General features: G+C 31.2%; 1 protein-coding gene across 1 annotated transcript in view; it reads left to right on the forward strand.

Moving 5' to 3' along the window:
- Positions 1-12536, forward strand: part of LOC129226128 (coiled-coil domain-containing protein 149-like) — a 33552-nt gene extending 21016 nt beyond the window's left edge. Inside the window, exons 8-12 of the mRNA XM_054860726.1 lie at positions 442-520; positions 1963-2107; positions 5712-5794; positions 6535-6786; positions 10688-12536. Of these exons, the coding sequence (XP_054716701.1) occupies positions 442-520; positions 1963-2107; positions 5712-5794; positions 6535-6786; positions 10688-11034 (906 nt within the window). The 3' untranslated portion in view covers positions 11035-12536. The remainder of the gene's footprint in view (positions 1-441; positions 521-1962; positions 2108-5711; positions 5795-6534; positions 6787-10687) is intronic.
- Positions 12537-12775: the final 239 nt, after the last annotated feature.

Below are 12775 nucleotides of genomic sequence, written 5' to 3' on the forward strand. Positions count from 1 at the left end.
AGCTTGGAGCAAAGAAGAGTCAGAAGGGACATGATTCAGTAGTTTAAATTTATCACATGAAAGATGTTAATGTGTTAAATTTTTGCACAGAAAGTAGGACAAGCGGGGTATCATTTTAAACTATTAAAATCCTAGGCTGACTTGGAAATTAGGATCAATTTCTACTTTAGTAGGGTTTTATGCTTTTGGAATAGTTTACCAGATTTAAGAGGCCATTGACCTTCATTGGGGACCAATAGGACCAGCTTAGCTGGGCCTAGAGCCTGTTTCTGGTTGTCACATTTGTATTGTATCTGTATTAGTTTAATGAAAAGTGACCAAAAAGCTTTGTGATAAACAATGATTCAGAAATAAAAGAAATATTTTAATTATACTAATGTGTGTGTGTGTGTTTTCTTTAAGGAAAGAATATCCAAAATTAAATCTTGATTAAAATTTCAGGCCCTTTTGGAGAAAAAGCGTGCAAAAGGTGGAATGAGAAGTACTATTGCCTCAGGATTGGCTGTAAGTGCTAAACAAGGTAATTTTTCTCTGGGTGTATGTTTAAATCTTTTTTTTTAATTTTGTTTGCTGAAAAATTTTGAATTACCAATTAAATAATACATTAAAAAGTTTTTATTTGCTGTTTAGAACGTCTTACTAAAGGTTTAATTTTTTACATCATTCAAAAAAGGTACTTAATGAAAGAATTATTTTTGAAGATGAAATTATGCATGAAAAGAGAGTACAAGAACTCAGTCACAAAATATTGTTTGAGCATTATTATTTTTCAAAGTTTTCTTTGTATTTGCAATTTTTATCATGTATAAGAACACATCAAATGATTTAAACTCCATTTAATACATGAGTTGGGTGAATGGGAGATTCTACTTACGAGTTTGATTCCATCTACATCAAATTAAAAAATACTGTTATTTTAAAGGAAACCAGTGTATTAGATCATTCATGTAACTCTTATGTTATTCATGTAACACATGTTTTGCCTTTTTTCCCAAAAGTAAGTCATCAGGTAGCAAAGAAAATTGCAAAGAAAAAGAAAAATCAGGTAGCGTGAAAATTGCTTAGCTACAATACTTCTGTTAAATGTGGTGTATCTTATATAAATCAAAGTAAGCTTGCATTTAGTTTCTGTAAGGAAATGAAAATTATGTCAACAATCATGATTTAGGACCCTTTTCCATTGCTCAGCATTGCGGGTCATGTGATTTCACTTTCCAGTTTTCTTCGGCTAAAGTCATTTATATGGTTCCACTGTATTCTATTTGGACTTTTTCAGAACTTTGTCTCATTTGGCCATGTGTGGATTCAGAGAGGGAGTCAGCGGGGTCATGACTTCACTTTAAGTGGCCAAAAAATGCCCAAGCAGCATTTTGTGACGACATATTTTTAAAAATTGGCCTAGACTCCTGTTTATGCCCAAAGTGACATTTATGATGTCCCCCAAAACTAAAAGCTTGCATTTGGGGCTTAGCTTGTTAAAAACTTGTTAAATGCCATTTTGTTAGTTACTACTTGGAAATCTGTACTTTTATGTTTTTCCATATCTTATATTATACCTCGATTGCCGTTGTCCTGCCTTTTGGATGATAGAACTTTTTTTATTTTTGGCTACCCATATTTTCTCTTCTATGTATGTTCTCTTTTGACACATATTTGTTTCTATGTCTGTTTTCTTTTCTTTTCTTTTTATATATATATATTTGCCTGGGACCTCTTTTATTGAGTTAAAAAGAGGCTCCCTTTTTTTGGCGCAAAATAGCTGCTAGCAAATTTTAAGTCACTTTTTATCATTTTAATTTGTACTTTCAACTACATTTCGCCATTTTATGTCTCACTCCTTATATTAGGCACTTAATATATGGCAGCCAAAACTTTTTATCTGTACTTAGTAGATCAAGTGAGCTGTAAATAATTCTGTATGTCTCAGACTGTAATTTAATTGTTTATTCATTTATTTTTCAGTGGAACAATTATTACAGAATAAACCTTTTCTTGATTTGATGAATAAGTCCTCAAATGCTACTGAATTTCGCAATTTAGTTATCACCTTGTTAGAAGCATTGAGTGACAAGAGCATTGCTCTTTCTCATCAAAAGAAAACGAATAAGTAAGTTTAGTTTTTCCTGAAAAAAAGTATGTGTGAAAATATTTTCTGTTCTTTTCATGCTTCGAAGTATGTTAATTTACCATTAAGAAATTAAAGAGTTTGATTGTTTAATAACATATTTAGAGAACATGTTCCCCCACTCTTCTTCAGAATCATATCATTCTGTCAAACATTAAGATGGTGTCTTAGGTGTAGTGGGACCAGAGCGCACCAGTATGACTATTCAAGCCTGTCATTTCAAACGTTTCCAAAAGAGGTAAAGTGTATTGTGACAATCACTATAGTGATATATCAAAAATACATAAGAACATGCCCACATCAATGTGAATAAGTCAGACCTGTCTATCTTGAAACCTGTGTATCTTGAAAAACTGCATATGTAGAATTTTTTTAATTTCCCTGCAATCTCAATTAATTTCTCATACTTTTTTCCTTGCTTTTCTCGAATACTTCATACATAAAACCCATTTTTGGAAGCTCAAAGTTCGCTTCTAAGGAAATTTGAAGTACAACCTAGTTTTCTTTTCACTGTTTAAGACACAGAATTTACAGTGCTTGCGAAATTAAAAAGAACTGTAGATAAAAATAAAACTGTCAATCATCAAACTTTGTTAACAGATTTTTTTTTCATTGAGGTATGCATTATGGCATTGCATTAAATCATTAGAAATTGTATTTAATTTATTTATTCAGTTTACTGACAGTATAGAAACTAGATTTATATGCAAAAATCAAAACCTCCATATCTCGAAACCTGTATTTCTCAATTTTTTTTTCTGAACCATCAACATTCCATATAGATAGGTTCAATTTACATTGATTTCTTAAAGTGGGGGGGGGGGGGAGGAATTAGCCCCTCCTAAATGACTGCCTAGGGAAATTCTAGTGCTTTTTTACTAGGAGAAACAACATTTCAGAAGATTGTTTCAAGTAATATCATTTAGTTTGTATGAAAATTTTAATTTTTCTCTGAAGCACTCTAATTTAATTCTGTATCGGAATTCTTCCTAAAATTGTCATCTAAAAAAAATCTTTTCAAACCGTATAATAAATAGCGTCATTTCAAAAATGTGTAAGCTAAAACTAGTGCAAGGTGAAAACAGTAATGCCACATTCCTATTATCCACACTTATCAAATTTGTTTGGTATTTGGCATTAGTGTTTATTTTAATACTCTATATAGTGACGAGAAATAAATGATGTGTAATTTTTTTTTAAACTTATCAATAAGAGTTTTTAATGTATAAAAATTTTGCACAATTATATTGCATAGAAAATGAGTATAAACCTTTATGCAACAAAATAACAACAGTAAGCAATATATGTCGAGCACAAATTAGCAAATTGATTGCGGACATCTATTTTGGGGTTTTGAGGAACTCTTTTTTTCAATTGAAAGAAAAGAGCTTTAGGATGAAAAGTTATCCAAGAAAAGGTGTCTGAAGAAAAGTCTGAGCTTTTCTCGGATGACTTTTCCAGGCTTGCCAACTTTTACAGATCATCCATAAAATTTACAGGTAGTAGTTAAACTTTTAAGGCTTATGGATAAACCTCCAATTTTCATCCAAAAACTCACTCCTTTGCATTGAAAAAGGAGTTCAATTTTCTAATTTATGCTTGATGTGCTTTTAAACTATTGTTGCTTGTATTGTGTAGGATTCAATCCTTTTTCTAAAGAAGTATCCATCCCCCCTTTTTCGTTGGTTGATAAACAAAGCATTATGACAATGGCAATTTTATATACATTTTTATTTCTTCATTCTTAAATTCCGGTAAGAAAAAAACTATCCCTACAACACTGTATCTATGTTTACATTACAGAACTATAACTTATAAATACGTTAGAAGTTATTGAAATTTGGAACTACATTTACCATTTAAAAATTTGTTGTTTCATAGTTGTTTACTTTGATTATTTAATATGATTTTGATGTATCCTCTTAAATAATGAATTTCCAAAAATCCGCTAAACAATAAATATTGTCATATTAATGAAATTAATTCCGAATAAAGTAGCAAGTACTTTACAGTCAGGAAAAATTATGTATTGGAAAAACTATAACATTTAGAGAAAGGCAGAAAGGAACAAAATGAAGGAAAAGCAGTTGAAATTCGTTTGATCACAAAACAAAACATGCAAGCAGACTATTAAAAATATTAATAAGAAAATGCATAGATAAATAACTGGAATAGTTGATGACAGGAAGGTGTCAGTTACATCAAAAAATAGTGAACAAAAACCATTTATAAAAATGGAAGCCAAACTGAAGAAAATATAGTATTGCAGTAAGATCCTTAACCAAAATTGACCAGTTCTTCAGAGTGTGGAAAGATTCCCCAAAATCAAGGTTTGACAAATTGGGGTAATTTTGGATAATTTGATAAGAGTTGAAATTAAATGAGTGATTTGAATCCCAACAGTGTTGAGCAATGATAGATCTATTAAGCTGTAGTTTTTTCCCCATAGATTTTAGTTTCTTTCTAGTAAAATTTCAAAGAGCACCAGGTCTGTCCAATGTATGCAAGCCCACAATTACAATTAATTTTTAAAATTCCACAACAAAAGAGGATGAATTGAATCTCTAAGAGGAGAGAAATTTTGTTTATTTATAGGAAAAAAATAAAAATCACTTAAGAATCTTAGCAATCTGAAAACTAATTGGTGGAAAGAATGGCCAAGCAACCAAATTCTTAGTGTTAAAAGCTCTATTAAGAATGTTTTTTTCAGGTTTATTGGAAAGTTTTTTTAAGTATAATCAATGAAGATGGATGGATAGACTATCAATAGCCATCACTATGATAGGTTGCTTTTCTCAGATGACTGCAACTGCATCCTAAAGCTCACTCTTTGTTGCATTGAAAAAGGGATTCCTTGAAACCCTTGAGCACGTGGCTGCTGTAACCTGTTATGTTTTGGGTTAAAATGTTGTTATACCTATTCTTTATTTCTAAGCACAAAGGTTATTTATTCAATTATTATGTCTTAGGTGATTAATGGTTGTGCAAAATCGACCCTTGAGCCTTTAAGCCCAAAGTTGACTAAGAAGTGCCTTAAACTTTGTTGGAGAAGTAATGCTCTAAACTATTGTAAGTCGACAAACGCAAGATTAAAAACTCGTCATCTTTCTGTTCCATTGTGCAGGATCTTTCTGATACCTATGATATTCCTGCACCAAATTGCCTGGTTTTCTTGCAGGAAATGAATTCTGTTCTAGATCAAGCTATGTTTGGGGGTCTCCTGGATCTTGTTTGAAATGTCAAAAAAAAAAAAAAAAAAAAAAAAAAAAAAAAAAAAAAAAAAACACACACACACACAAAATAGGGTAAAAAAAAGTTCTGCTGTGACTATGATACATAGTTGGTATCCTCCTAAAAAATGCCTGATATGAAGAAACATTTCCACACAGACTAATTTTTTGAGAATTGCCACTTGTATTGGCAAAAAATATACCTGGAAATAATGAAATTTCGATTAGAGATTGAAATATTTTGTTTATGAAAATTTACTTAAAAAAATCATATTGAGTTGATATAAAAAGGTTGTTTTAATATTATTTTTATTTATGTATTTATTTAATTTATATATTTTTATTTTTATATTTAGAATTCTTGGGAATAGAGTTAAGGAACTCCAAGAAAAAATAAAATCGATGGAAGTTTCCTCATTGTGGAGAGTTCCTGACCCTAGTAAGTTAGTTAGTCATTTCAGTGTTTTATATGATTTATTATTTAGTTCTTTTAATTTCTGCATAAAGTGAAGTGATATGTTTTGATGCATCAAATTTGTCCATTATTGTGTACATGATTTATGATTGTAAAATGTGCTGTTATTGCATTTTTCTTTTGATTTAAGTATTAAAAGATATAAGGCAGTAGCATCACTGCGAGGGATGGGGTCGGTTTGCCCTGTATGTCACCCATCTGGGGAGTTGTACCCAAACTAAACTACTTTCTTTACTAATAATAAAGCTCAAAGTCTCTCTCTCTGGATGTCTGTAGGATGTCTGGATTTCTGGGACGTGCATAGCATCTAGACCGTTCGGCCGATTTTCATGAAATGTGGCACAAAGTTAGTTTGTAGCATGGGGGTGTGCACCTCAATGCGATTTTTCGAAAATTCGATTTTGTTCTTCTTCTATTTCAATTTTAAGAACATTTTCCGGAGCAAAATTATCACAAGATGGACAGATAAATTACGAAATTATCATTACATGGAATGGGAGAGCGGATGAACATAGCCAATTGGCGAGAAATTTGTCATCCATTATTTGTAAATATACAGGCGAACCAAATGACCTTTTAATTTTCAACTATGGGCAAAGCCCTGCGGGTACCACTAGTTAAAAATATAAAAACTTCAAGTCTTTTGAACTTCACTTTTTGTTTTGATGCACAGTTGTTAAAAATGCCTTTTCTCTCCATTGCAGCACAACTATCCCTTTTGTTTCATGACTGTGAACATGACAACTATCGTTCTGCTGAGAAAAGCTCCCCTCTTCATTCCATTCTCTCATCGCTTGATAATGAGAGGAAAGAGGATTCTCCTGAAATTATACTGGATGATCAAAGCATTAGAAGTGATGATCAGTGTTCAGTCTCAGAGCTGAGTGCAGATCTGAGGACAAATTCTGGATTCAGTGATTTGGACATTTTACCTACTAAAGATTATTCAGTCAAAGGTATTACATATTTGATGCTAAATTACAAGTGTTCTGTTGAAGTTTTTCTGTACCGTTTGAGGTTTAACCATGGATTATATGTAATTTGACAGTCGGCCAAGTTAAGACGATTCCATCTGAATGAATCTAGCAGGGAAAAGGAAAAATAGCAATGGGATTTTGATGCACATGTTTTATGATGCCACTAGTGCCTAATTAATTTATTGCATTCTCTAAGTTGGAAAAGAGCAGAAACAAACAGTTTTTATGGAAACAACAAAAAGAAAATTCAATGTTTTCATTTAGTCAGGTAATGTAAAGTCAAAATGGTAAGCTCAAAATTATGTTGTAAAAAATATATATTTTTTGTAGTAAGAATATAGATGAAATATAGATTTAAAAAATGATTGCAGTGAACAAATTGTCATTTGTACAAAACTGCGTAGAAAAAGACAAAAGTTCACATTTGTAACAATCAAACTACCACCCCTGCAAAACTAATACATTCGTCCATTTCGGCCTATAAACTGAATATTAACCTTTCCATATAATCAATGGTCAGACAGTAAATGCAATTCTATATGCAATTTTCTTTGCTAATAAATGGCCCTATCAAATGCTTTCCCATCTTTTCTGAGAGTTAAAATGATTTTTTTCTTTCAGTAAAATCAAGTGTTTGAGATGAGATCCAATGAAAAAAAAAGGGTGGGAGGGGAGGAGGGGTTCAAAATTTAAGTAATAGAAAATCAGAATTAACTCTACTTCAAAAAAATGTTCTTAAGTTGGGCGCAACATATATTGTTGTATAAAGCATGTCTTGCACAGTGCAATAATTTTTCAAATTGTGTAAGAAGTTATAAATAGTGGTGGCAGTAAACAAGCAGGATTTTCTTTAACATTAAAATTCGAGTCCTATTAACTTTTAAAAGAATGTGATTGAAGCAAAAACAGAAAGTTCAATAGTTGGCAAAATAATATAAATGAGGTTTTGAGAATGTTTATTTTGGAAATTGCACATTTAAAAATTCTTTTGAAATATTCAGAAACAGAAATAAATTTCATGTTTTCATTGATTTTTATGCTATAGTTTAGTTATGGATTTTTACTTCATCTTGTTACTTTGAACTTTAAAGTTATCTTGCGAAAAAAAAAACCTATCTTTAGGTTTGTCCATTTTGCACAAGGTAATTTGTTTTACATATTTTTCAAGCATGTTAAGTTTTTCAATGAAATAGTTTTGTTATATGTTAAATAAACTAATCATGATAATGTTAATTCTTTGTTAATATGTTTCAAACATTTCACATGTGCAGTGCAGTGATATTCAGTTTTTTCCCCCCAAAGAAATAAATATATGTCTCAAATAGTTTTAACACCCTAGACTGCAATTCTTATATGCAAAAGCTTGATTGTAAATAAATAAATAAAAAAAAAGGTATTCAGTGCCCACATCCAATGTCAACCTTTTCTTTCATTTATATATTGTTCATGTAGCAGTTCTTTCATTAGTTCGATTTATCATTAGTTTTGGTTTCCAATATTTTAGTACAAAACACCTAAAATCTCTTAATTAATTTTTATGCAACTGATAAAACTACAGAACCCGGATAGCAGATTTTTTTTAACAGTCTCCAACACAGATTAAGAAGCCCAAAAATAATCTGTAAGATAAACCAACTATAGAATGATCATAAAATCTCAATCAGTGCAATAAACGCTTGAAAATAAGATGCTAATACAAATACATACAACCTGTGAACCATATCCCTGAAAATGTGATACAAATATTCGTATACTGAAATCAGGGATGGCAGGGTTTTGGACGCTACAGTAAAAACCACGGTAACTACCATGGTTTTACCGTCCTGTCCAAAACAACATTTTTAGAGAAACTGTATTTTGTGAGAAAATATCAAAAACAGTACAAAATGTGTCAAAGTTATGTTTTACATTGAATATTTATTCAATAATGAATATTCCAGTATGTGTAACTTATTTATACAGCTGATTCTAATCTAGTTACATAGAAGTTTAATACTTCATTAAATATTTCAATCGGTATTTTTTCCCCGCATAATAGTAACCAAATCTTTCGACATTTATGCATGTGTGCAAATAGAAGTGTTCAAAATATAGTGCAATAATTATTTTAAATGCAATAAATGACAATTTTTGAACTGAAATGATCTAAAACAAAATTACCACCTGACTACTTTAGGAAAATGTCAATAATTTGTTTCTAAAAATTCTCAAGTTACTGTAGTTTTTGTTCATTGTACTTACAGAATGTATTGTATTAAAGTGCATACATTTAATCATCAATTTATTGTTCTTTTATCTACAATTAAAAAAAATAATTTTCGTTGAAACATCATGTAAAACTTACATGCAAAAACCAATTAAAGAAAGTTTTTTCCTTTGCTGCCCCTAAATATTGCACATTTAATAACATTCCTTTGAGTTATGAATGGATTTGAAATTAGTTGTATTTTTAGTGTTGTGAATTTCCTTTCATAACTGTACCAATTGTTACCTGAGGAAGTTTTTATGTAATAGAGATAGTGACAATTTTTTTAAGTAAAATATTTTTTGAATGAACATTTTGGGGAAAAATATTATCAAATACTCATTAATTAAAGCTTAATTATATTTATATTTTGCATTACGAATATTGCAATAAATACAAACTGATTAGATTACTCTTTTAGCATTGGCATACTTTTGACAGTTTAACACTTTTGGACACTTTTAGACAGTTTTGGAGGGTAAAAACCATCTGTTCTGTCCTTAACCAATTTTGGACAGTCCAATACCCATCCCTGACTGAAATGCAAGATGTTTTTTCTTTAAAATTTTAATTTTTTTATTCCTCAACTAAGGAATAGTCTGCAGATGTTCTCTAGAGTCCGCAACGGATGTCGCATTGTCACGCTGTTTCTGCTACTGGGTACAGGACGTATAAATTATTTTATTAATGAAAATTTCCACAGTTTAAGTTAAAACATTTAGAATGAAACAAAAAGCAAAACAAATCATTTTTTAAATTCATATTTCATTCTTGTAGGATAATCTGTCATTTTAAGTTGCAGTAAATAGTTTGGAGATTCGTTCAACAGTAATTACTGAAGCTTTTTCACAAATAGTTCTTCAGCAGCTCATTTGTTTTCTCTTGTGGTTTGTATGAACTTATCCTGGCAAACTTTGATGTTTTAATCAAATTTTATGGTTGATTAAATCATTGATTCATATGAATTGCCATCTGTTTCTTCAACGTCTTTTAAAGTTTTCTTCAACTTTAATAATTACTGTCTCTCAAAGTGTTAGTTTCATTGAAGAAGTCAAACTTTCGTAAACCGTTCCTTACTGATGATTCATGCACACTTAAGTTCAAACAATACAGCAACAGAAACCGTGTTATTCCTTTATTGCACACTTCAACTGATGTTCTTTTGAATTTCAGATTTTCTGTGCAAGAATTGCAAGAGAAGAATAAATTATTTTCAAATTTTTACTTGAAAGTATTTTCTGTTCTTGTTACTCACATTTTGAGTCATTTTAAAACCAATCCCTTCAAGTTAACAGAAGTAAATTTCAAGATATGGAAGATAATTAACATGAAATTGAAGACAAAGGGATTGGGACCTGTTAAAAAATTCGAGTTATAGTAATTATTTGAGTTATAGGAATTCTAGCTATCGCAAATTGATTATGTTTGGTTATTTAAAATTTGTTTCCAGTGATTTATGTATTAAAATGATAAAATGTTTTGTCTAAGGATAAAAACAACGTTTAAAATACAAAAATTATAAGTACTTAACTTTAGTTATCACAATCTCTTACTTTCATTTCTGTGTTCAAAGTTTTATATAGTTATAGTTTTTCATTTTGATTTTATTTTCTAAATACATATTTTCCTTGCTAGATCTGAAATTTGATAGACGTGAGAGCATGAGCAGCTGCAGTCGTTACAGTGATTCAAGGAACAGCTCAGCATCTCCATCACCTTTACATACATCTCGAACATTACACAGCGATTCAGAAATAACGCCAAAGAAATCTTTAACTATGAGTCAGCTATACAAATCAACATTCAATAAAGATCGTCATCAGTGGTCATCATTAGATGTTGATGATCTGCCACCTAAGCTACAAAAATTTATAGCTGCTGCATTTGCTGAAATAGAAGACAAGACGGACTGTGATGAAACAATTGTCAAAAGCCCACTTCATAAATTAAACCCACCAGCAAAAAGTAATCCTAACTGTTGATAAATTGAGCTCTAGTTTCTCGAGTTATTTATAGCTCTTAGAGTCCGTTGGGGTTACCCGAAACACAGCGTAAATGGAAAGGTACTGCATGGGGTTTCTAAAACTAGACTATGGATGATGACTGAACAACTTAGGAAGACATTCAAGAGAGTTCCAAATACAAGGTGATGCAAAAGTAATGTCATAATATTTGAATTGGCTTAATTGTTCGAGCACATGAAACACAACGACAGGGAAAACAACAGTGAAATTCATGTTGCCTTAAAACAACAGTCTTAAAATTTGTCAAATAAGCAGTAACAATAAATCCACGTTCTTGAGGTGTGTATCCCTCCATGGTTTGTTGAAAACTAATTCTCTCACCACATATCTACATCATAAATATCAAAATAGGGTGACATTTGGCCCCATCTGCAAAAGTGGCGGTCAATTCAAATTATGACATGACCTTTGAGCCACCCTGTATTTCTAAACAACTGCATAGGTGTCACCATTATTTGAAGCAGTAAGAAGCAAAGGGATGCAAGTAGACATTTTCTAACTTTAAGTTAAACACGTTTCAAGTTCTGGTCCTAGGTAGGCTTTCATTGATTTTTTTTTTCTAAATCATGCTGTTTAACTGCACCTACCAGAGCTACTAGCACTCTTGCCCCCAAGACAAAGGAGAGGCTCCCCTACCATTTGTGCTTGTTATCTCCAAATTTTTAGTGTTGGCCCTTACATCCCTTTGCTTCTCACTGCCTCCTTTGAAGATGGTATTGAAAACTGTTTACAAAAGAATGTACATTTTCTTCTGTGGTAGTTCAGATCCTAGGTAGCTTTCATTGAAATCTTTTTCTAATCATGCTGTATAGCAGCACCCCCGAGAGCTTCCAATACCATCTTTTGCTCTAAAACAGAGGAGAGGTTCTCCTACTATTTCTGCTGATTATCTCCAAATTTTTAATTTTGGCACTTACATCCCTTAGCTTCTCACTGCTTCATATGGCCCATGGGCAGCAGGTTCAGTAATGTTGCTCTGGAACTTATTAACCATCTGAGATGAATAAATGCATATGTCACAATTTTCTACCTGCATCAACCTTGTAGGGAAGAAAATTGCTATTTCCATTTGACCAATCTTTGGCTTAAAGGAAAACATCCTGAGGTAAATGAAATTGGACTTCAGTTGCTAACCACAGTATCCACAAAGTCGAATGTTTCATGTATATTTAATCTCTTTGGATATGTGAGTTAAGGGTGCCCCACCTCTCAATTTACCTAAGAGATAGGGAAAGATCCCAAGTTAAAGCATTGATTTTTTTTCCAATCACCTCAACTGACCCGACCCTACTTGGGTTTGATACTACTTTCTTGTATAAATTACATTCCTTTTTTTAATTTTTACAAAATTAGTTGTTCTTCATTTGTTTAGAGCTTTGCCTAATTAGACTTATATATAAAGAAAGTTTTGTTACAGCATTTTTTAAAAATTTGTTTATTGTAAAATATGAGAGATTGGTTCATATTTCTATGTGTTTATTGTGTTAATAAGGGAGCATTTTAAAAACATGTTTGAAAATCGTGTAAATATTTGTAAAACTTTGTCTTCCATTAATATATTCAAAATTTGTTGCAATACTACTGCAGTTATACTGAAGAAAATCCTATAACTTTTCTGAATTTCCTGCAATCCAGTCAAATGTTTCATTTTTTTGAAACTAATTTTTAACTTTGTTTGCCAAAGAACATATTTCTAAAC

The sequence above is a fragment of the Uloborus diversus genome, chromosome 7 (assembly GCF_026930045.1).
Source record: "Uloborus diversus isolate 005 chromosome 7, Udiv.v.3.1, whole genome shotgun sequence".
NCBI classification, from domain to species: domain Eukaryota; kingdom Metazoa; phylum Arthropoda; class Arachnida; order Araneae; family Uloboridae; genus Uloborus; species Uloborus diversus.